This window comes from Nelumbo lutea, chromosome 5 (assembly GCF_056320005.1).
Source record: "Nelumbo lutea isolate HS-2025 chromosome 5, American lotus-T2T, whole genome shotgun sequence".
Classification (NCBI taxonomy): Eukaryota; Viridiplantae; Streptophyta; class Magnoliopsida; order Proteales; family Nelumbonaceae; genus Nelumbo; species Nelumbo lutea.
In genome coordinates, this window is record NC_142688.1 from 14,005,557 (window position 1) to 14,030,204 (window position 24,648).

The 24,648-nt window shown below is 38.2% G+C and overlaps 1 protein-coding gene across 1 annotated transcript; it reads left to right on the forward strand.

The window, feature by feature from the left end:
* Positions 1-223: 223 nt before the first annotated feature.
* KUP7 (K+ uptake permease 7) lies at positions 224-23,021 on the forward strand. Its single transcript, XM_088947606.1, has 10 exons — positions 224-1,116; positions 2,347-2,575; positions 2,690-2,938; positions 3,123-3,173; positions 6,903-7,163; positions 8,350-8,402; positions 8,559-8,673; positions 8,925-9,179; positions 21,085-21,607; positions 22,275-23,021. The coding sequence occupies exons 1-10, from the start codon at positions 868-870 to the stop codon at positions 22,810-22,812; spliced, it is 2,523 nt and encodes an 840-aa protein (XP_088803732.1). The 5' UTR covers positions 224-867; the 3' UTR covers positions 22,813-23,021.
* Positions 23,022-24,648: the final 1,627 nt, after the last annotated feature.

Below are 24,648 nucleotides of genomic sequence, written 5' to 3' on the forward strand. Positions count from 1 at the left end.
AATAATAGTAATAATAATTGTTATTGTAATTTAAAATTTCCATATAGAATGCATGTAATTACTATAAGCATTTGAATTTATTTTTAATAATAATATTACTTTTGTTTAATTTTCAATTTTTAACTTTATTATGATATATGCCCTCAAACGTAAAAACAAAAAAAGTGTAAGCATACAAGACCGGTGGTAGATATAGGGACCACCGTGGTCCTGACTTGAACATTTATCCGCTCGTTATCGAATCTCGACTCGACCCGTTGATTCGTGGTTCGCACTTCCCACTTCTTCCGTCGCGGGAGTTACTTCGGAGTTCCCTGGGACGTAGAAAATACGCGCGATATTTTGGCTTATTTTTTTGACACTCTCACACCCGAGAGGCAGACTCTACCTCCAGGTTCAGGAGAAATCAATGGATTCGATGCGTTTTGAGTTGAATTGAACAAGGCACTCACTCGTGGCGCGTGGTTTAGAGATTCCATTATTCCATCTTCTGTGCTTTCTTCCTTTTGGTTTTGGTAGGCCCTGGGGAAGGCGACGATCTAGAATCTCTATTCTCCAGTGACATAAAAACAGAGCTGCGTCAACCTCAGCATCGCTATCATTAGAGAAAAAAGTAGAAAAAAAGAGAAATCACCAAAATTCACCCTTTTTCTTTTCATTCTCTTTTCCAGATTTGGATTTTCTATTCGAGTGTTTGTAAATTTTTGCTTTCGATGGTTTTGATAATTTGATTGTTCCCACGCTCGACGGAATTAAGAATGACTCTGTACTTCTGTCATTTATGATATTGTTTGTTATGGATTTTCTAGGGTTTTGATTTTTTTCTCCCTTCTATAAGCCATTTTGGATTTTCTGGACCCTGAGTTAATGGCGGAAGAGGGTTCAGAGAGAGCGCATGGGGGATTAGTTTCGATGGATTCATCCGAACAAAGATGGGTTTTCCAGGATGAAGAGGATTCTGATGTAGACTTGGACGAGGATTTGCCTCCACGGATGAGCTTGGATTCTGAAGAGGATGAAAATGGCGAGCAGAGGCTGATCAGGACCGGCCCCCGGATTGACTCCTTCGATGTCGAGGCCCTCGAGGTCCCTGGTGCTCAGCGAAATGACTATGATGTATGTTTCCATTTCTCAACCACGCCCGCTTTTTGTTCCTTTTAACTTCGATCTGAAATAATGTTCCTGTACCGAAAATAATTTTCAACAGCTGATAAAAAAATCTCCAACAACAAAAAAGATAAAAAAAGGATCAGGGATCTTCTACCAAGGGGTGTGAATTTAACGTATGTTAAACTGTCCACTTTTTTCCCGATTCCCAACATTACATTATAACGATCTAGTGAAAAGAAAGCACTATAAAGAAGATTAGAAATTGTAAAATTCTTTTGGTTTTGGACATACCGAGAGGTAAAGCAGATGGGTTCCAAGAAGATTCACCGATTTATAATATCCCTCCACTGTACATGCACTTGATGCTATCCATAAAGATAGTTTTGTGGAGTCAGATTGTTTTAGACTTCGTGTCTTTTTTTTTTTTTTTTTCCCTCAGTGGGATTAAAGGTTTGATGCAGACATTGCAATCAACGCCTTAAAAGCTGACATCTCGATTCCCAAGTCAAGTGAAACTCCTATACAACTCCTCTGCTACGCCTTCTCTTGCGAGGCTGCAAGGTATCGAAGCAGATCTTGAAATGCCTGAATGATGGGTTCAAAGTAGAAATCTCCAAGGTCCTCCAGATTGTTCTCTAACTCAGTCTATTAGCTCCCCGGACATCTCCTTCAATGGTTAGCCCTCAAGTCCCATGGAAGTGGAAAAAAATCATTAATCTCTAACTGAACCCCTCCCCCATGTATTAGGATAACCACTCTGTGGTATTTCTTAGTCTACCTCAAAAACTTAGCGCCCTTTTTTTTTAAAGGAGGGGGGGGGGGGAGGGAGGGTTGGTCCACTCTTGAGCAATCTCCTGTCTTATCAAGTTGGACCTCGCTAAACACTAGGAGCATATATCTAGTTTTTATTCATGCCCAAGATAGAACTTGGATTTAATGTTCATAGTTCTTTCTGTAGTTTTCTTTTCTTTTCCTGATAAATCATTATGACTTATTGATAAAAAAAAAATCATTATGACTTTGTAAAATGATTGGTGATGGTAATTCGGACATGTTTCTTTAGTTTAGGCTCCTTCTCATCTGTAGTTTGTGCGCCATAAGCAGACCATGAAGCAGCAGGAAATCTAGTGAATAAATAACAATGTAATTTGAAAGTAATATGTTTAGTGTTCCAAAAAAATAAAAAGTTTCATAGGCCACAAGTTTGCTGCCTGATTTGTTTTGGTTTAATTGCAGGACTTCACTTTGGGCAGGAAAATTATACTTGCTTTTCAGGCACTTGGAGTGGTTTTTGGTGATGTTGGAACAAGTCCATTATATACTTTCAGTGTGATGTTTAACAAGTCTCCTATTCATGGGGAGGAAGATGTTCTGGGAGCATTATCACTTGTTTTGTATACATTAATCTTGATACCTCTGATCAAGTATGTCTTTGTTGTTCTTTGGGCGAATGATGATGGTGAAGGTATGCTGGAGGTTGTAACCTAAGCCTTTTATTTGTACAATTCCTCATTGTTTTTTCCTTTGTTCTTCCATATGTTGGGTTTCATTAAAGCCTCTGCCTGTGCAACTATTGCAGGTGGTACATTTGCTTTATACTCGTTACTTTGTAGGCATGCGAAAGTTAGCCTCCTTCCAAATCAGCTCCCATCTGATGCCCGTATATCGAGTTTCAGGCTGAAAGTGCCATCCCCAGAACTTGAGAGGTCATTAAAAATTAAGGAGAGGCTTGAGTCTTCTCTTGCACTGAAAAAGCTCATTCTGATGTTGGTTCTACTTGGTACTTCAATGGTGATAGCTGATGGAGTTATTACCCCAGCAATGTCAGGTTTTAATATGATAGCCCATCTTGCGTTTCTATGTTGTGGGGGAAAACTGATGGCATAATAAGTCTATGGTGTAACTTTATTTGACTTAATTGGGTTCCTTCTTCTGAATGACATGTTTTCTTGTTTACCTATTGGATCCATGTTTCTTCTTTTAATCTTTCATTTAACTATTCCTGAATGCAGTTATGTCGGCTGTAGGTGGTCTGAAAGTTGGAATAGCTGGTGTTGAGCAAGGTAATGCAATGTTTTATTAAGATATGAGACTGATGGGCCCTGGGGGTCGAGCTACCCCCTAGTTTTGTGTAGCTCCTCCTATTAGTACTAAAAAAAAGACTGATGGGCTCAATGCACATGGGCTGATTGTATATGCTGGCTGATTTGGATTAATACAATATATTACCTTAGCTTTCAAAAAAAAAAAAAAGATGTGAGATTGATGGTGTTCCTCATTCTTTTCATTTTCCTTTGCTGCGTTTCTTTCTTTCTTCTCTTTCTCTTTTTAATGAATAGAACAAGTCAGAAATATACAATGGATATACATCAGAAGTAGGGAAGAGAAAAGAATAAAGACAAAGAGAGGTGTGACTATCCTCCCAAGTGGAAGGCTTATAACCACATTATCAGTGTAGTCAAGGCATCACAATGATGCGTATATGTTTTGGCTCCTTAGGTTAGTGCTAAAACAATGTGCTCAATGAATTTGGATACTAACACTGGTAATGTACCCCTGCAAAAGGCTAAAGCATAAAATAAATTCTATAGTGAGGGTATAAAATTTACTGGCAGCATAAAAGAAATTTAATTTAACAGATATCTTAAAAGGACCTAATAATCCAAGGATGACAATATAATTCATGCATATTTCACCATCATAGACCTATTCAAAGATAGTGCCTATAAAAAAGCTTAAATATGAAATCTATCATTGAAAAACCTAAATCTCCAAGCTTTAGCCCCTTTGTCTCACCACACTTGTTCTGTAGGAGCAAAGGCTCTTTCTCTTATTGTCCTTGCAATACTTCCTCTTTGCTTTTTCCAAGAATTTAATTAGATTCTTGGAAGGATAAAGTATGCATTATATTATAATAGTCTATACTTATCTATAAAAGTATGAATAAATGTGGTTGGAATTTTCACTAGACTAAAATACCCCATCTCTAACATTTAAATAAGAGGAGCAATGGTAAATATGTAATTTTGTTTTCTCATTTAATGCTTATCAAGAAGTGACTCTTCTTTCTCATCTAATGCTTATTACAAAAAAGACACAAAACTCCATTCTTTTTGTTCATTTGTAAAACAAGTCAACGGCAAAAGTGTTATTTAACATTCCCATTTAATGCTTGTTAGGGAAAATACACAAAAATCCCTCTTTTTGTTCAATAATTGGAAAACAAACCATGGTAATTGCTGAAACCTCCCTTGAAGTTTGACTGCTGCCCAAACCGCCCCTGAAGTTTGGTGATTGCAATCACCTCCCCTAAACTTCTTGACACAGTTGCAATTAGACCCCCTTTGTAAAATCCTCTAACAAGAGGCATAAAAATGTCCAAAATACCCATGTAATTATTATTGAGGCTGGTTTATACATAAAAAACAACATAAATGTTATGAACAACAAAAAAAGAGAGTTTAAAGTTGCTATTTATCCTTTCATTTATTTAAATTAAAAGAGCTGAAAGTACATCTTATGTTCTCAATAGCCAATGTTGGGCCACATTAACCACCATGAAGAGATTTCCAACTTGCAAATGGATGAGCAATTTATTCTTTAAACTATTTTCTTATTTTTTTATATATTTTTAACCTATTTTCATGGGTCAATTCTTGATTATTAAGGTAGCAGATGGTTTTCCCTTCTTTATTCCCCCCATATGGTGGTTTAATTTTTCATTTCCGTTACCTTAAAGCCCACATAATTGGATGACAAAATACTTGCAAGAGTAAGTGATATTTTTTATAGCAGTTCATTGTAAAGTTTTCAATGGTTGAAGGAGCTGAAGTTGGACTTATCATATTGAAGTTAATTCTTGCAAAGGTAACGAGAATTCAAATAAAATTCTGACGAAGGTAACTGATAAACATTATTAATTTTATTAGTGAACCATAATAAATAAGAAATAATAAGAATTTTATTAATGATAAATAAGAATAATAAGAATTTTATTGATTCTCGTTACCTTTGCAAGAATTTTATTTGGACATATCTTTATATCAATGAACCATAATAAATGTGATAAATAAGAGTAATTTTTATAGATGTAACAGTATAAAAAGATTGTAAAAAATTTTTGAAATATATTATATACTATCATTATCACAAAATTTGTCACGTGCAAAGCACGTACATAAATACTAGTATAATTAAAAAGGTAATAAAAATAGGGAAGAGATTTCCTATTTTATAGGTAAAAGAATAAGGATTAGGGAATATCCAAATGGGCAAGGGTTCCCGCATCCTTCTGGATGATGAGGCTTTTACAGGTGTCATCTCTATGCTCAAAAGCAGTGTTAGGATTTCTTAAATGAAACCTGAGCTTAAAACTTTTTTGGCACTCATATTTCCGTAGAAACATAAAATATCCATGTGTTTATGCAAGAACTAAAATCCATTATAAGACTAATTGGAAATATCCATATAATGTTCTAAATAGCAACTATTTATTAGGAAAGTTAAACTTTAAAAACTAATTTGGGCATAAGAACGAATCCATTCTATCCATGTTTAGTTCTCAAAAAAGAAAAAAAGCCATTCTATCCATGTAAAGTAATTCTGAAATTTAAACTTCTTTCATGGCTAAAGTACAATTATTTTATGTTACATTTTAATCAGACTGGCATTAATGTTTGAGGCATTAAATGGACCTAGATATGGTTGCAATTGTTCTTGGGAAAAGTCTTTCATCTCATGCAATGATTCCTTGATCAGATAGCTGAAGCAAAACTAACCGGCTATCTTTACAGATTGGAATGTTTAAAACCTATTTTTCTATCATATGTTTGTAGCAGCTTGAATAGACTGTTTAATTTTGAATTTCTGTCATTTGGATCAGAAGGCCTACTGCTTTAGGTTGCAACTCCTAGTTTGTGGCAAGGTGAAAGCATGCCAACTCAAATGTGATGTTCATTTTTTGATTGGTATACACATGATGTTCATTGTTCCAATATTTTTTTGGTGATTACATCACTGTTTCAGTATTTAGATGATTAGATCAATTAAATTTGTCCAACTGGAGTTGAATAATAAATTGGAAATAGAGTATGCATTTATTGCAATGTTTAGATGCAGAGCATGAGGCTTAAACCTCATGGGTTATATAAAGAACATTATAATATAAGGAAAATTATACACACATGCATAAGAGTACATTTTTATGTAGGAAAAGTATTAAACTAAATAAATGATGATATAAACAAAATATTTGAGAATATTATGAGCTTTTGAGAAAACCATCATATCAAGAAGCTAAATGTGAAATGATATATCAAAACGGATTTAAACATGTTAAAGCATAAATACAAGGACCTATACATATAGAATATACAAACATGCAGTATAGGCCTCTCAGGGTGTGAGGTATGTGCTTTAAACTTTCATACATGAGCCTCAAGGTTGACCCTGGAGGCGTTTTCCTTGAGCTTCACCTTAAGGTGAGCCTCCTGGCATAGGCCTCTTAAGCTTTTTAAAACATTGATTTGTGCAATTGTGCTTCCAAAGATATCTTTAAGATGGGTCAGAGGTGCAACTTGTCTTTGTAGTTCATTGTGATTACATTACCTCTATTTTATTGGGCTTCAAGTTGCCTCTGGTGTTTCAAATTGTCTCTTTTTTTGGGCAGTTTCTACATTCTTAGGGCATCTCAAATTTCCTCTATTTTTTGTTTATTTTTTATTACAAAAGGGACAAAATTACAAGTCCACACTAATGGATTAGTTTTTTTTTTTTTTTCCAATTTTCTGCAGATAAAGTGGTGATGATCTCGGTTGCATTTCTTATTGTTTTGTTCAGTGTACAGAAGTTTGGGACTAGCAAAGTGGGTCTTGCAGTAGGTCCCGCTTTATTCATATGGTTTTGTTCCCTTGGAGGTGTTGGGGTTTACAACCTTGTAAAATATGACACAAGTGTATTAAGGGCGTTTAATCCCATACACATCTATTATTTCTTCGAGAGGAACTCAACCCAGGCTTGGTTGTCGCTGGGTGGTTGTCTTCTATGTGCAACAGGTAAACATGCCAAACATTCTTCAACTTGTGGAATCAATTATTTGTTCAGCAAATAGCTATAGAAATTACTTGAACATTACATTGATATCTTGCCTTTCACCTATCTTATTTTTCTCTATCATCAAAATGCTTCTTGTTTCTTGAATTTCTGGAATTTACATGCATTTTGTCCACAGAGAATCATATCACGAATTTCTGGACGATTGCATTAGTCTATTTAGTGAATAGGTATTTTTTTGAAATAAATAAAAAAGAAAATATTATTAAGAGAAATGAAAGAGAATACAAGAAAGGTGATAAGATGTCACCCCAAGACTATATCACCCCAAGAAAAAGAAAACAACCCTCAGCCCAATCTACAAAATAGAACAAGTCACAACCAAAACCCCTTACAAATGCTCATCAGAATGTCTTTTATCCTTCTCTGCTTTTCATTAAGTTTCGTTCCTTTTACTACCATCTTCAATTTTTAATGGCAAAACCTCCCAATGCTCACCAAATGTTGCTTGACCCTTTCTAGCTGCTATTCGTTAGTTACTACCGTTAAGCCGTTCATCTTAAGCTTAAGCCCTTCTAAACGGCCGCTTAAATTGTAATAACACTTATCATCTCTACTGGTTTTATCCATATTGAGAAGATTCTTACATTCCTCTTTTCCCATATATCACCCATAAGATGACTTCTTCCACATTCCACCATCTCCACATAATCTTCTCTCCTTTTTTTTTTCTTTTTTTTTTCCCTAAAGGAAAAGAATAAAGAGTTAGAGGATATATCCTGGTTGCTGCCATCGAGCACTAAAGTGAGCTAGGAAATCTTTTCAAATTGCTGTAACATAAGCACACAGCAGCTAGGTAGGCTGCCTCATTGTTAGCTTTGCAAAGAATGCGTATAAGGGAAGTAGGACCAAGCAAAATGGTAACCAAAATACAGATAGGATAAAGGGTTTGTAATAGGGCGTTTAAAGAAGAATAAAAAGAGAAGCCAGAGAATCTAACGATCAGAGCTCTAACTATGAATGGGATACTCTAAGGCTGGATTTTGGCCTCCCCCCCTTTTAGTTTATATTTTTATGAGTTTCTCTTTTTTGATTGCTGATGAGATTTTATTGTCCAAAGTTCTTGTATATTTTTAGAAGAGCGTAATCTCCTTCTTCTAGAATGACTGTGATCCATTTATGTTTCAGGTTCAGAGGCAATGTTTGCAGACCTTTGCTACTTTTCTGTGAGATCAATCCAGGTTAGGAGTATGGACTAATTAATTAATTTTCAGCTCTTCCATACATTTTATTTGGCATATGCTATACGAAAGTGATGACTTGGATTGCTGGTTCTCTGTTTCTATCACTGATTTTTAAGCTGCCTTCTCTGATAATTTTGGTTGTGGCTATTGCAGCTAACTTTTGTGTTTCTGGTTCTGCCTTGCCTTCTGTTGGGATACCTTGGCCAAGCTGCATACCTTATGGAAAACCTAACCATGGCTGATCAAGTTTTCTTTTCTTCTATTCCAAGTAAGTTTAAATGACGTTTTGTATTTTTCATCTTTATTATTATTTGCAGCTCTTTTATTTTTAACTTGGAAGTGTTTAAACCTGTTAGTTGTAAGACTTGGCATCCTTTCAAGGTAGCTTTTGCAGTATAATGTAGTCTAAATTCCATGATCTGTTATGGTAGACCTAGTCATTATGCCAAGTAAAAACTGGAATTAAAATGCTTAGCGTGTATGCTGGTAAAAAAATTAATGTATACTTGCTCTCTACAGGTGGTGCATTCTGGCCAGTCTTCTTCATAGCTAACATTGCTGCACTGATTGCCAGTCGGGCAATGACGACAGCCACATTCTCATGCATAAAACAGTCAACAGCACTTGGCTGTTTCCCTCGCCTTAAAATAATTCATACATCACGGAAATTTATGGGCCAGATTTATATACCAGTCATGAATTGGTTTCTTCTGGTATTCTGCGTGGTGTTAGTCTGCACCTTCTCAAGTATAAACGAGATTGGAAATGCATATGGTACATAAATTTCCTTTATTGCTCATTTTGTACTGTTCTTGTTTTTGTAATTATATGAGTGTTTTTCCTCTTCAATGTTGCAAATATACAGTTATGTGATTCTTTGTTTAACTTGTACATGAAAATCTTACTTAAGAACTGTGGCACTTTGTTAGTATTCAGTCAAGTTCTTTGGGTTTTGGAATTGGACTTGCAGTACTTTGGGTCCATTTGGTTCGTGGTCAGGATCAGAATTGGAATTGGAATCAGAATTGTTTATCAACATCTGTTTGGTTCAGATGGGAATCGGAGTTGGATTCCGATAATTGCTGTTTGGTTCATGTGGAGTCGGAATCAGAATCAACTGAAAAATTTCAATTTTGTATTAGTATATTATTATTGTTTTATTATCTTATTAGCACTTCATTATGAATATTTTATTACAAGTTTATTAATCATTTATTAGCATTGTCTTATTATTATTTCATTAGTACTTTGTTATTATTAATTTATTAGTATTGAATAATTAATATCTTAGTAGTTATTATTAATTTATGAATATTTTATGAACATATTATTATTTTGTTATTACTTTACTAATATTTTATTATTAGTTTATTGGTAATGTATTATTTTTTATTTTATTAATATTATATTATTTTATTATTCTAATATTAATGTATTATTATAAATTTAACAGTGGATATGGTTTTAAATAGAATAAATTGACGAAGCAGGATTCGTGTAGCCTTCTCCATATAGTTGGGATAAGGCATGGATGATGGTGATCTTCATCATTTTGGAATATGAGGAGCTTTTAGACACCATGGAAGTGAATCTGGCTAGTTTAACTGGGCCCAATTAACAGTGGAATGCCAGCACAGGCTAAGCTATTAGCTGTACTTATGCTTCAAGGGTTTAGACTAGTTGTTGTCTAGAACTTCTCATATCCGGAAATTGAAAGGGATTATTAAGTGGTGATAGGATGGATAAGAGAGTTATCTAGCCCTTGCATCTCCATGCCAATAGAGAGATGATTTTTAGCATCCAGGCTTAACAACTCATTCAGGTGGGTCTGAGGGTGAGCGAATTCTCTAGCAGATTTCTTGGCCAGGGAAGAGTTGAATATGGATTAGTTGTATTGGGGTCCTTGTTTCTTGGGATTTGCTAGCTTCTCTTAGTAATTGATTATTCTTGTATTTTCCTTTTATATATCCAATAAAGTTTTGTATTGATCTGTTTCTGATAAAAAACTATGTTGGTGAAAGCCTTTTAGAAGGTTAACTCATAAGCCAAAACAAGAAAGGGGTAATAAAAGTCCTTTTTCTTTTTTTTCCTCCTTTTTTATTGATAAGTATATAAGTTCATAAAAAGGAAATACCGATAAAGGTATTGTTAAGAAGGATTCAAGCAAGGGCTGATACTCTTGTTGATGAGCTGTCTGTTGAGCCAAGCCCCTTTGATGTAATCAGGAGACAGTAGGCAAGGTGAAACCCATGAGACTTATGGAGACCAACAGGTGTGTGATGCTAGAGAGGAAAGTGGAGCATTTGGAGCTCTAAGTTGGAAGTGTAGAGGCTGAGGGTGCATTTCAGCAAAAGTAATGGTGTGGTTACTATTCTGTTGTCTTGATTTATTCTATTTACAGAGGATGACCGTTTCAGGTGAGAGGATAAGGAGGTTTTTCATGTACTCCCTCCTCCATCTTATCAGTCTGGTCAGTAAAAATCACCTAGCAATATGTCATGCAACTGCAAGCCATCTTTGGCATGCAAATATCAAGCTATCTATATTCCATCCCTGTTCATGTGATGGTCTTTATGGATGAGTTCATGATCGGTATGTGAAAAACACGAGGCACTCCTGCTGGCTCTTAGTCTTAATGGTTTTCCATGCTAACACCCTACTGCCAGACTCTGCTTGCCTTGCTATGCAATAAAGCACTAATAAAGTTCCTGCCATGCTCATAGGGTCCTTAGTCGTAAAACCACTAATGCACACTGAGCAGCCTTGATGGTTTGAGCAACCTCCCCAGCCATCAGACCATCACCTCCATCACTTTTCCTTTAGCTTCTCCTCTTGTCGGAAGAAGATGCCCAAGGTAAGCTATTTTAATCATCTGAAAGTCAACAGTCCATCCCATAGTGAGCAAGTTGAGCTCAGTACATCTCTTTTGCTGACAACAAGCATTCTTGGCTCATACTAGTGGTTTTTGGTGCTCTGGTTGGATCTAAAACGCTTTTCTTTCAACTGAATCTACCCTCATCAAGGGCTTAGGTATCTTCCTCAGTTGGATTGGATTGACCTCAGGCATTCCTTGTTCTGTTGATCATCTTTGCATACACACATTAGTGGATGAAGGAGCTCTAGGTGGGACACCCCCTGCTTATGGGTCCCTGAGAAGGTGGCTGAATGACCATGCCAATAAAACAATTGGGCCCAAGGTGAATTCATTACTAGGCTCACCTTGGTCCATGCCATGGTCTCAGGGTGTAACCGTGATTGATGATCCATGACTCTAATTTCCCACCTTAGGAGCTTATATAGTCATGAATATCTGACATGGTTAGTACAGAAAGGACATGGGACTGCCTAGGAAGACCAAGGGAAACTTTAGATGGTTTGGGGTGGAGGGTGGGGAATAGAGAAATGTTGGAATCTTTGGAAAAGCCTTTTGAGGTCGAAGAAGTAAAAAATACAGTTTTTTCAATGGATAGATCTAAAGCTCCAGGGCTTGGTGGCTTTACAACGGCCTTCTATCAAGATTGTTGAGAGATAATTTGGGGGGGGGGGTTATTAGAGGTTTTTGAAGAGTTTTTTTGAGAGGCAAGTTTAATTCGGGAGCAAATGCGGCTTTTATTGCCTTGATCCCAAAGAAGAAAGGTGCTTTTCAACCAAAGGATTACCGACCGATTAGTCTAGCGGGTAGAATGTATAAAATTGTTTCTAAAGTGTAGGCCCTAAGAACAAAGGCGGTCCTTCATTAATTACCCCAAATCAAGGGACCTTTGTCTTTTGGAGACAAATAATGGATCAAATACTCATTGCTAACGGATTTGTAGAGTTTAGAAGAAGGACAAAGGAAAAAGGACTGGTTTGTAAACTGATTTGGAAAAAAAGCATATGAAATGGTGGATTGGGATTTTCTTCTAGAAGCTCTTAATCGAAGGGGCTTTGGAGAAAGATGGTGTAGATGGATGAAGGGTTGCATCTCATCGTGTCATTTTTCCATTTTGGTGAATGGAGGAGCTAGGGATTTTTTTTCTTGCTAAACGGGGCCTTAGATAGGGAAACCCTTTGTCATCCTTCCTATTCACCTTAGTAATTGATTTTTAAGTGAGTTGATCTCAAGGACAGATGCTAACAATTTGATTAGAGGTTGGAGAGTTGGGAGGGAGGAAGTGGTGGTGACACATCTATAGTTTGTAGATGACATCATACTATTTGTGAAGGGGAAGATGAAGAGCTCCTAAATCTATAAAGATTAGTTCACCATCTCGAGAAAATTTCCAATCTCAAAGTTAATTGGGAAAAGAGTTGTGTGGCGGGAGTAAACCTAGGGAGGGAAGAGGTGGATAGTTTACCTAGAGTATTAGGATGCGAGGTAGGGGATTGACTGATGCAATACCTAGGACTACCTTTGGGAGGAAATCCAAATGCCTTGGTACCTAGTGATTGAAGGTTCACTAAGAGACTTGCAAACTGGAAGAGGAACTACATCTCCTTGGTGGGGGGAGGGGGGAGGATAACTTTAATCAAGTCTACATTGGCCAACTTAATGGCTTACTTCTTGTCTACATTCAAAGTGCCAGTGAAAGTGGCAAACCGGCTAGAGAAGATCATGAGAGATTTCCTTTGGGAAGTTGGAAACTGTGAGATACCAAGAAGAATCACCTAGTGAAGTGGGAGGTGGTGTCTAAGAGTAGGGATGAAGGGGGTTTAGGGTTGGGAAATATCCGATTAAAAAATACAACTTTGTTGGGGAAATGGCTATGGAAACTGCTGATGGAACATGATAGACTATGGTTAGAGTCATTGCGAGTATACATGGATTGGCAAACAATGGTTGGGATGCGGATCTTGACCCTAGGGCTTCTCATTGTTCTCCCTGGAAAGCTATTCATGGTATTTTGCCTTATATGCTTCCTTATTTCAAATATGGTGTTTGTGCAGGTGACAAAGTGTTGTTTTGGGAAGATATATGTTGGAGAGAGTTCCCTTAGAGATACGTTCCCCTATATCTATTCTATTTCAGAAAACAAAAGAAAAGTTATATCTTCGGCCTTGACAAATAACTCATGGGATCTAGGTCTAAGGAGAGGGTTAAGGGAGTCAGAAATGGGGTTGGTTGATGAACTTATGACTCTCTTAGGGATGGTCTACTTGGATCAATCTTGCTTGGATAGCAGAATTTGGAAACCTTCTCCATCTGGTTATTTTAGATGCTCTTCCTTCTTTGATGTCCGCCTTCAGTCCTCTAACAATGTCGTGAACTTTCCAACAAAGGAGGTCTGGTATAGTCCTATGCCTCCAAAGTCTAGGGCTTTCTGCTGGGAAGTGGTACTAAAAAAATGAACACCTTGGATTTGCTGCAAAGAAGAAAAGGCCAAACATTTGCCTTTCACCCCATGTTTGTAGTCTCTGCTTGGGTTATGGTGAGATGACCACACATCTTTTAATCTCTTGCATTTGTGTTCTATATTTGGTCTTGGTTCTCCTCTCTCTTTGGTTGTAGGTAGACCCCTCCTTCAAATATGGTGGGCTTCTTTGACCCGAATTTTTTCAGGCAATTAAATAAGCATGAAGGGTCATGTGGGGAGCTACAAGAGCAGCTATACTTCGGTCGGTTTGGGAGGAAAGAAACAATAGAATTTTCAAGAATGAGTATAGATCCAAGGAGGAAATTGTAGAAGGTATAATGATTAATGTGATTCACTGGCTGAAAACATTGGATTTTGTTTACGGGTGTCTTAGTCGATGGTATATATAGGAATTGGGGTGTTGTGCTAGGTACTTCTCCTTTCAAGCTAGTAGTAGTACAAGAAGTTTGGTCTCTACCAACACAACAAATGGTGAAGGGGGTTGTATCACCTTAATAAAGGCTACTCTAGCAAACCTGCCGACTTATTTTCTCTCGGTCTTTAGAATGCCACAAAGTGTAATATTGAAGGTAGAGAAAATTATGAGGGATTTTTTGTGGGAGGCTGGAGAAGGGAGGAAGGATCATGTGGTTAGGTGGGAGATAGCGTGTAGGAGGAAGGAGTAGGGGGGCTTAGGCTTAGGTAATCTAAGCAAGAAGAATACAACTTTGCTAGGCAAATGGTTTTGGAGGTGGCTCCTATAAAGGGATAGACTCCGGCACAGAGTTGTAAGAAGTGTGCATGGTGATGCATGCAATGGTTGGGATGCTGGTGTATCTCGGCGGGCTACACTGAACTCCCAGTGGAAGGCTATTCATAGTATTCTTCCTGTTTTTTTGAACCTGATCAGGTATTGGTGCTTGTATTGGAGATAGGGTTTTATTTTGGGAGGATGTTTGGATTGGTAATTTCACCCTCAAGGACCTTTTTTCCCTCGCATTCCCTTTCGAGATTTAAAAATGTGCCGATTCAGAGGTTTGTGTCCTTCTCCATCTCTGGCCTGAGCTGGAACATGGGTTTTAGAAGAGATCTAAGAGATTCATAGCTTGATCAAGTTGCTTTACTTCTTAAAACTCTTGATCCTGTTTGCTTCGACCCCTCTTCTCCAGATACTCACATTTGGAAGCCTTTGCCCTTGGGCTCCTTTTCGTGTGCTTCCTTCTTTGCCTCCTTGTGCTCCCTTCCTTTGCCTCAGCCTTTTCATAACAAGGAGGTTTGGTCCAAACCTGTCCCTCCAAAAGTGGGAGCCCTCTGTTGGTTCCTTTTCATAACAAGGATGTTTTACAGAAAAGAAGACCTGGTCTTGGTATCTCCCCTAACTGGTGTATCCTCTACAAAGCATAGGAAGAAAGTTTTTTTTTTTTTGATAATTGAAAATGATTTCATTAAACAAGAGGAATAAGATTTTACAAGAACCCCTTGGAGAGGCACGAGATGCAGCCTCCCCTAACCGTTACAAGAGATCAGAAATAAAATTACAATGCTGCCCAGAATAAATGGTCCCTAGTAGACCCCTGTTTAGCAAGATGATCAGCCAAGGCATTTGCCTCCCTACCCACCCACTGATATGTACATGTTATGTGCCTTGTTAAACATTTAACTTTTTTGATGAGATCCCTATAACTCCAAACAACTGAGTCTGGATTTGACAGCCATATTATGTGCATAGGAAGAAAGTTGTTGCCATTTACTAATCTCTTGCCCGTTTGTTGCCATTTACTAATCTCTTGCCTGTTCGATGGCAGCAGCTTGGGAAACCCGGGGCCATCTGGAATTGGGGGAGTCTTTAGAAATGCTGAGGGCCAGATTGTTGCTCTATTTTCTGGTCCTATTGGGGAGGGAAATTCAGTTAACGCAGAAGTCCAAGCTGTCCTACAAGGAGCAGAAATTGCAAAAGAGCTGGCAGTGGAGCATTTAATGGTTGAAGGTGACTCTAAATTGGTGATTAGATGGCTGAAAGAGCGGGAGATAGCAGCCTGGCCCTACAGGGTGGCTCTGAGAAGATTTAAGTGGTTAACATCAAATATCTCAGTCAGATCACAGTTTAATGGGAAAGAAGATCAGCAAATGGGCTGGAAGATTATTTAGCCAAACAAGGGGTACATAGGAATCATCTCTTTTGGGCTCAATTGTAAGCCTTATGATATAGTAGTCTAGTGGCTGCACTTCGCGCCTCATTGTGGGGAGCTCTATGTTGTATATGCTTGTTACTCTTAATAAATAAAACCACCATTTTTATCAAAAATAAAAAAACAAAAAAAACTTTGATGGAAGCTCTATAGGTAATCTGGGTCCTTTAGGTATAGGAGGTGTATTCAGAGATGGAAAAGGCAGAATAATTGCTATGTACTTGGGCCCAATATGAGTGGGAGATTCTTTGAGAGCGGAGGCCATGGCTTTGCTTTAAGGGGTAAGATTTGCCAAGCAGTTAAAGCTACACCAAATTGATAAAACTACCATTTTTATCAAAAATAAAAAAAACAAAAAAAACTTTGATGGAGGCTCTATAGGTAATCTGGGTCCTTTAGGTATAGGAGGTGTATTCAGAGATGGAAAAGGCAGAATAATTGCTATGTACTTGGGCCCAATATGAGTGGGAGATTCTTTGAGAGCGGAGGCCATGGCTTTGCTTTAAGGGGTAAGATTTTCCAAGCAGTTAAGGCTACACCAAATTGATAAAACTACCATTTTTATCAAAAATAAAAAAAACAAAAAAAACTTTGATGGAAGCTCTATAGGTAATCTGGGTCCTTTGGGTATAGGAGGTGTATTCAGAGATGGAAAAGGCAGAATAATTACTATGTACTTGGGCCCAATATGAGTGGGAGATTCTTTGAGAGCGGAGGCCATGGCTTTGCTTTAAGGGGTAAGATTTGCCAAGCAGTTAAGGCTACACCAAATTGAAATAGAAGGGGATTACAAATTGGTGGATGCTTGCTTTAGCAATTTGGAATCAGCTAATGGGATAGCAGATACTTTAGCAAAATGGGGGGCAGTTAGGGAGAACATGTTTTGGGCAGGATTTAATTCATCTTGTTTTGGTTCAAGACCCTATACTATGGATTGATGTCTCTATTTTAAAAAATCTCATTAATGAAGTTACCGTTTCCAATAAAAAAACAAGGACATGGGACACATTTTGAAGCATCCATGTAGCGTAGCATAGAAATTTGAAGATAAAATTGTTGAGTGTGATTGCACAAATTGAAGTATTGGATAACAAAGAAGGGAGGGGATGCCTAACAGAAGAGGATAAGGGATAAAATCTCATTAATGAAGTTACCGTTTCCAATAAAAAAACAAGGACATGGGACACATTTTGAAGCATCCATGTAGCGTAGCATAGAAATTTGAAGATAAAATTGTTGAGTGTGATTGCACAAATTGAAGTATTGGATAACAAAGAAGGGAGGGGATGCCTAACAGAAGAGGATAAGGGACAAAGACGGAGATTGTGCAAACAACTAGAGGACTATCTTCTTCAGGAGGAAATAAGTTGGAGGCAAAATCAAGATGCAAGTGGTTGAAAGAGGGGGATAGGAATACAAAATTTTTTCATGCTATGGCAAGTGGAAGAAGGAGAAGGAACAATATTTCAAGTTTGGAGATTGAAGGGGCAACAATTTCTAATCAAAGAGAGATTGCAAGGGCATTTGCAGATCATTTTAGGTCTATATTTAGATGGCCCCTAAATAATAGGGTGTGGCTCGAGGGGTTGGAATGGCCAACACTGAAGCTAGAAGATAGGGAGTGGCTGGAAAAAAATTGAATTGGAGGAAATAAAGGAGGCGGTATTCTCTATGGATAGATCAAAGGCACTGGGACCAGATGCTTTCACGATGGCTTTTCATCAAGATTGTTGGGAGATACTAAAAGAGGACCTAAGGCTGGTATTTGATGAATTCCACAATAGAGGAGTGATTAACCCTGGGCTAAATTCCCCTTCATTGCCTTGATACCTAAGAAAAGTGATGCAAACCATCCAAAGGACTACAAGCTGATTAGCTTAGTTAATAGCCTGTATAAGATCATCACTAAGGTGCTATCCATTAGAATTAGAAAGGTGCTCCCAGAAATCATAGAAAATAACCAAGGAGCCTTTGTGAAGGGGAGGCAGATAACAGATTAGATACTTGTAGCAAATGAGAGTATGGAGGACTTCAAGAGATCTAGGAAAAAAGGGGTGGTTTGCAAACTGGACTTGGAAAAGGCTTATGATTTGGTTGATTGGTGCAAATGGGTGATGGGCTGCATTTGGAACTGCCATTGCTCCATCTTGGTGAATGGAACAGTGGTAGACTATTTTCCAACGTTGAGAGGGATTAGACAAGGAGACCCCCTTTTCCCTTTCTTGTTTACACCGGTCACGGAAGTGTTGGGGAGATTAATCTCCAAAGCATATTCTAGGGATTTAATAAGGGGATGGAGAGTTGGAAGAGAGAATATACCGGTAACACACTTGCAATTTGCAGATGACACAATTCTTTTCTGTGAAGGAGGGAATCTCAATAGGATCAGAAACTTGAAGCTCACTATACAACTTTTCGAGCAAATGTCAAACCTAAAAGTGAATTTTGAGAAAAGTTGTATAGTTGGAGTCAATATGAGGGAAGGGGAGGTTGGTGAGTGTGCAAACATTTTGGTGTGTGTAGTATCTAATTGGCCCTTAAACTACCTTGGTTTGCCATTGGGAGACAATCCTCAGAGAGATGAATTTTGGGTTCCGGTTATGGAAAGGTTTGAAAAGAGGCTTGTGAAATGGAAGAAAAACTATCTGTCTCTTGGAGGGAGAATCACCTTAATTAGGTCCACATTAGCTAGCCTTCTTATCTATTTTTTGTCAGTCTTTAAGATTCCGGTAAGGGTGGCTAGCAGGTTGGAAAAACTTATGAGAGATTTTCTATGGGAGCCAGGGGAGGAGAAGGACCATAGGGTTAGGTGGGAGATGGTGTGTAGGAGTAAGGAGGGTGGTTTGGGAATTGGGAACACAAGGAATAGGAACTTGGCATTATTAGGGAAATGGCTATGGAGATTTTCATTGGAGAAAGAAAAACTTTGGGTAATGATAGTGGGAAGTATTCATGGGGTGGCAGACAATGGAAGGGACTCTGGGATTCTAGCAAGGACTACAAGAACATCCCCTTGGAAAGCTATTCAAGCTACTTTGCCCGTGTTCTCTCCCTGGATCAGGTATGACTTGCACTCAGGCGACCTAATTAAATTATGGGAACATGTTTGGGTTGGGGATTCCCCTTAGAAAGATCAATTTCCAACTATTTTTGTTATCTCTACCCCTAAAAATGAACCAGTTTCCTCCTTCCTTGTACCTTCTAACTCACCTTCTGGATTCGGTTGGAACCTGGGGTTGAGAAGAGATATAATGGACACATGATTAGGTTGTTAAGAAATTGATCATAGAAGGTGATTCTGAAATTGTAGTGAACTGGTTAAAAGAGGACAAATCCAAGCTCTGGAACTACAACAATGAAAAGAGGAAATTTAAGTGGCTGAGTAAGGACATGGAAGTTAGTTGTACATGGGTAAAGAGAAGTGCAAACTCATTGACATATGGCTTAGCTAGGCAAGGGGTGAACAGAAACTCTATTTTTTGGGCTGTTTTGTAATTGTTTACGGTTGGGTGTACATTGATGTATTAGGGAGTTAAGTTTTTTTAGTTCCTTATTTATGTACTTTCTCAATCTTTAATAAAATTCACTGTTATTGGTAAAAAAAAAAAAAAGAAATTTGAAGATAAAATGCCTTCAGAATATTCTGCACCTTGTGCTTGCTGACTTGTTTTTGGGATCCAAAGGTGGAGAGGTTGGAGAAAAATTGATGTGTTGGAAAAAGGAGTATTTAATTCTTGAAGGATCATACTGATCTAGATTGGTTCGGCTTGCATCCATCTGTATGCCTCTGGTTAAATGTCTTAGTTTTGTTGGATAAGTCCCATAGGTCAACCCTGGTTGTCCCCAAATCAATAAACAATATTAGTCAATGGGAGGGGAGTACATCTCAAAAGATCTTGTCATTCTTCTCACATCTGCTCAGAAGAATTGCAGTTTGAGTAGATCTCTACATGATGTGCCCCTTTCTCAAAGAGAAGCCAAAAGAAGCTGGTCTCAAAGAGGTTCAAGATTGGGGGTGGAGTGACCGGTGAGAGGAGCTGCCTAGAACCAAAAAGGGACATTATGTGATTTCTAATCTCAGCTAGAATATTTGGAACTCAACTCTTTTGCTAGTTACCATTGTTATGACCCCTTATATCAACACAATCTATTTATTGACATGTGAGAGCTTGCTATATGCTGTGACAGGTTTCATAAGTGGAAGCAGTGGATAGGTTTATTGATTTTGCAAGTGTTTACTTTAGTTTCAGTCATAACTCATGTCATCCCAGATCAACAAAAAATTACCCCAATTCCATGGGGCTGGCTAAACAAACCCAGTTTTTCCACTCTACATTTTCTAGGGTCTTGTTCATTGGATTAAGTATTCATTTTCACAAGGGTTTGGAAAAAGTTTTATGACAACTACTAACATGACACAATCCTCCTTTATCTGGTCTTGGGACTGCCAGTGTGAAGCAAGTGTAAAACTGGCAGGATTTGGTTCCAGTCTTATCTCTTATGACTTCATCTAGGATGGTGGGTCTTATTGTTTCTGAAGAATGGGTATGAAGCCAAGAGCCCAAAACTTACCATCCACCAGTTGAAGCCTTAGTGTGAACCATATTCTAAATAATGGAAGCCCACTGGGATTATAGACTGTAGGCTTTTATTTAAGATGAATTAATACTTTTGCATAAAAAAATGCTCTTTTCAAAAGTTATTTAGGTTGCTAATGCAGTGCGCAGAGTATACATCAATGCGCCATGCACCCTATTACCTGTTTTTTGCTTTATCCTCTATTGGATTTTGGGATTTTTGATGCTGTGCTGTTGGCATATTTACTTGGTTTTATTGGTATGCTTGATTCAGTATGTTGTTTGAGCATGGATAATGGTATTTGGAATTATCAGTAAGCTTGATGTTATGCTTATTGGTGACTAAAACTTGAAGTTGGATTGAATCAAATGGCTTATTAGATACTAGTGTTGGTTATTTCATGTAACTTTGTGGTCAATGCAAAGTTCATTTTCAAATGGTAAAACATATTTTCTGAAGATGGGTAGCTTGAGTATTTTCCATGCCCATGGCCCTGTGCCAACTGATTAATTAATTCTTTCCCTTTCTAGACATTGGTGCCACCTATTCTTCTTTTCTGACCTTAAATTTGTTTTACAGGCATTGCAGAACTTGGAGTGATGATGATGACGACTATTTTAGTAACCATTGTTATGCTTCTCATATGGCAGATAAACATCATCATTGTGCTGATTTTCCTGGTTTTCTTCTTGGGTTTGGAACTTACCTTCTTCTCTTCTGTTTTATGGAGTGTGGGAGATGGAAGTTGGGTCATATTAGTTTTTGGGGTAGTTATATTTTTTATAATGTATATCTGGAATTATGGTAGCAAGCTAAAATATGAAACTGAAGTCAAGCAGAAGTTGTCAATGGATTTGATGCGGGAACTGGGTTGCAACCTTGGGACAATCAGAGCTCCTGGAATTGGCCTCTTGTACAATGAACTGGTAAAGGGAGTACCAGCAATTTTTGGCCATTTCCTGACCACTCTTCCAGCAATCCACTCCATGATAATATTTGTCTGCATAAAGTATGTTCCAGTTCCTGTAGTCCCTCAGAGTGAAAGGTTCCTTTTCCGGCGGGTATGCCCGAAGAGCTATCATATTTTTCGATGCATTGCTAGGTACTATTCTCAATACACTTGCAAGTAAGGCTGATGTTTGGTTGATTGTATTTATTCAACTGAGAATTGATAATAATATCACAGGGAGGCAATTGCCATTTTGTCTTTAAGAGATATTATTGGTCTCAGTTACAATGTTCTCATTCACTTTGGCTCACACCCTGTGGGCCCACCTGGACCATTTGAAAACTGGTTTGCAGTCCATATGATTTCTTTTCTGGGTAGTGAATGAAAAAAAATTGTTAACATGCAACACATTGACTCAAATGTGGTCCTGTATTCAAAATATTGGTCTGGACCCCTATACAGGTGGTCCACCAGGGAAGGCATGGTATGAACTAGCTGGTGTTCTTACAATGCCTTGCTTTGAGAGAGGAAAAAGAGAAAAAAACAAAGTAGTCTTTAACTAATTAAAAGTTGTGGACTTCAAGCATGCTTACATTTAATTGATTGAGCATTTCCTCTTTTTTCCTTTTTTTTAGTGTTTTTTTTTTGGGGGGGGGGCTGGGGGGGGTGGTTGATGGTGGTATCAAGGCATTATTTGGTGTCAGGATCTGGTTATTCTGTAAATGAACATCTTACTGCCCCAGAACTTCAGTAATCCTTGAATGTGGTGAAATTAGAATGCATCCGACTGGCTGAGAATAAAATACTTTGTTATCAACAGGTATGGCTACAAGGATGTCCGCAAGGAGAATCACCAGACATTTGAACAGCTGCTTATTGAGAGCTTGGAGAAGTTTATCCGTCGGGAAGCCCAGGAGAGGTCTTTGGAAAGTGATGGTGATGAAGATATAGAGTCAGATGATGATGTGTCTGGTTCGCAGGTTCTCATTGCTCCAAATGGCAGTTTTTATTCGCTAGGGGTTCCTCTTTTGGCTGATTACAAGTGCACTGACAGGGATGCCACAGAAGCAGGCACCTCAGCAGAGGTAAATTTGGATCTTTCCACAGATTCACCAATTTCTGATGTGGAACAGAGTCTTGAGAGGGAGCTTTCCTTCATACGCAAGGCAAAAGAATCTGGGGTGGTTTATCTTCTTGGCCATGGAGATATCCGGGCAAGGAAGGACTCTTGGTTTATCAAGAAGTTGATCATAAATTACTTCTATGCATTTTTAAGAAAGAACTGCAGGAGAGGGATTGCGAATCTAAGTGTTCCCCATTCAAATCTGATGCAGGTGGGCATGACTTACATGGTTTGAGGTTCAATTTTTGTAGCCTTCAAAGGCAAATTCCTTTTGTTTTTTTTTTTTTTTTTCCTGATATGAAGTTTAACAAGGGAAGATGGATTTTGTAAAGATCATAGATCACTGAATTTTGTTTAGATGGGGTCAAAACTAACAGAAAACTAAATGCTAATAGAGAATGCAGGTCATCAATTACAAGCGGTGATACACAGGTTTCTTTCTCATTCATGCCGCCTCTATTTTTCACTCTCCCACCAAATCCCTCCTCGCTCACTCTACAACAACCATTCCGGGCAACTCTCTCTCTCTCCCTCTCTCTCTCTCTCTCTCATGTTTTGATCATGGTTTTTAAAAGCGAACCGGTGACCGAACTGGTCAGGGGTCTGGTTACCGGTTTAAACAGTTCGACCATTCACCCCAAGTGGCTGGCCTGTTCTGACAAAAAAATAATTTTTAAAAAAAAATTGAAAAATGGTCAAAATCGTTTGAACGGTTCAAATGGTTTGAACGGTTAATCAGTTGGTTCAGCAGTTTGCTGACCAAAATCAACGGTTTTAGGGGAAAAAGCAGTTTTGGAGGAAAACGGAATGGGTCAGGTGACTGGATCCCTGTTTTTCTGGTCTGACCGTCCGGTCCGGTTTTGAAAACAGTGGTTTTGATATTATGCCTATCTATCTCATCCCTAACGGTGCAAACCCTTTCTCTGCTGTCTGTATCTTCAATGATTTCGCCCTTCATCGGTTTGATTCAATAACTCGTCTTGAACACAGCATGCACTTTCACCAAGAAAAACAAAAAACACAGGATGTACACTCTCTTGCTTGCTCTTTTATCTACCTTTTCTTTCTTAACTTCCTCCCTCCCCTCTCTCTCTCTCTCTCTCTCTCTCTCTCGCACGCTCGCTCGCTCCATTGCCTCTGTCAACCTCTCACCAAATGCCTGAAATCAATTTGTGGTTATGATAATAGTTTTGTCTTCAAGATTTACTTGATACCTGATCTTCCACGGCTACATAAGATGAACAGCAAATTTTAATTTCTTGGCTTGAATCTCAAAAATCTAGTACTGTGGGTTTGATTTTAAATCTATAATATACTTCTTAAAGAAACTGTTGTCGATTATCAAGAATACTTTAATAGTTTCATAGGGTCGTTAATGTAAAAGGAATTTCTCACACTCCCATCTTTTCCCTTCTAATCAGAACTTTATATGAGCGAGCATTCATTGTTTAGAATGAGCTCTTCCACTAAGGGCCTGTTTGGAACCGTTGCTGTTGCTCCAGAAAACGGTGCCACATCAGTGTCATGTAGGAAAAAACGATGCTCCAGGAAACAGCCTTCTGTCTGGAACTATTTTTCCATGGAAAACAGTGCTCTAAGCCATGCCTTGGAAATCGGGAAGGCATGGCTTGGAGCAATGCCAAATTTGGCGTTTACTAGAGCTGCATCTTGTTGTTGCCAACAGGGCACTGATGTGGTAGTGGATAATGGGTAGAACTGCAGAAAATGTTTTCTAGAGCATTGGTACCGAAAAGAAAATGTTGCTGTTGCTTTAAGAAACGCCCTACCTGGCAGCAACGATTCCAAACAAAAAAAGACACAATTTTCTGAGAAAACGGTGCTTCAAGCCACACATCAGCAGCACATGGTGCTGCAACTGCAGCATCGATGCCAAACACTTACCAAGTCACATGAAGGTGTAAGACTGCACCACTTAGGATCTCAAAAGGAAAATAGAGAAGAAGATGCAAACAAAAGTGAATTGATAATATCACTCAAATATTAAAAATATAAGATGAGAGGCATTTTTCTTGGAGATGTATGACCCAGAAAGAGCTTGTATGGAATGCCT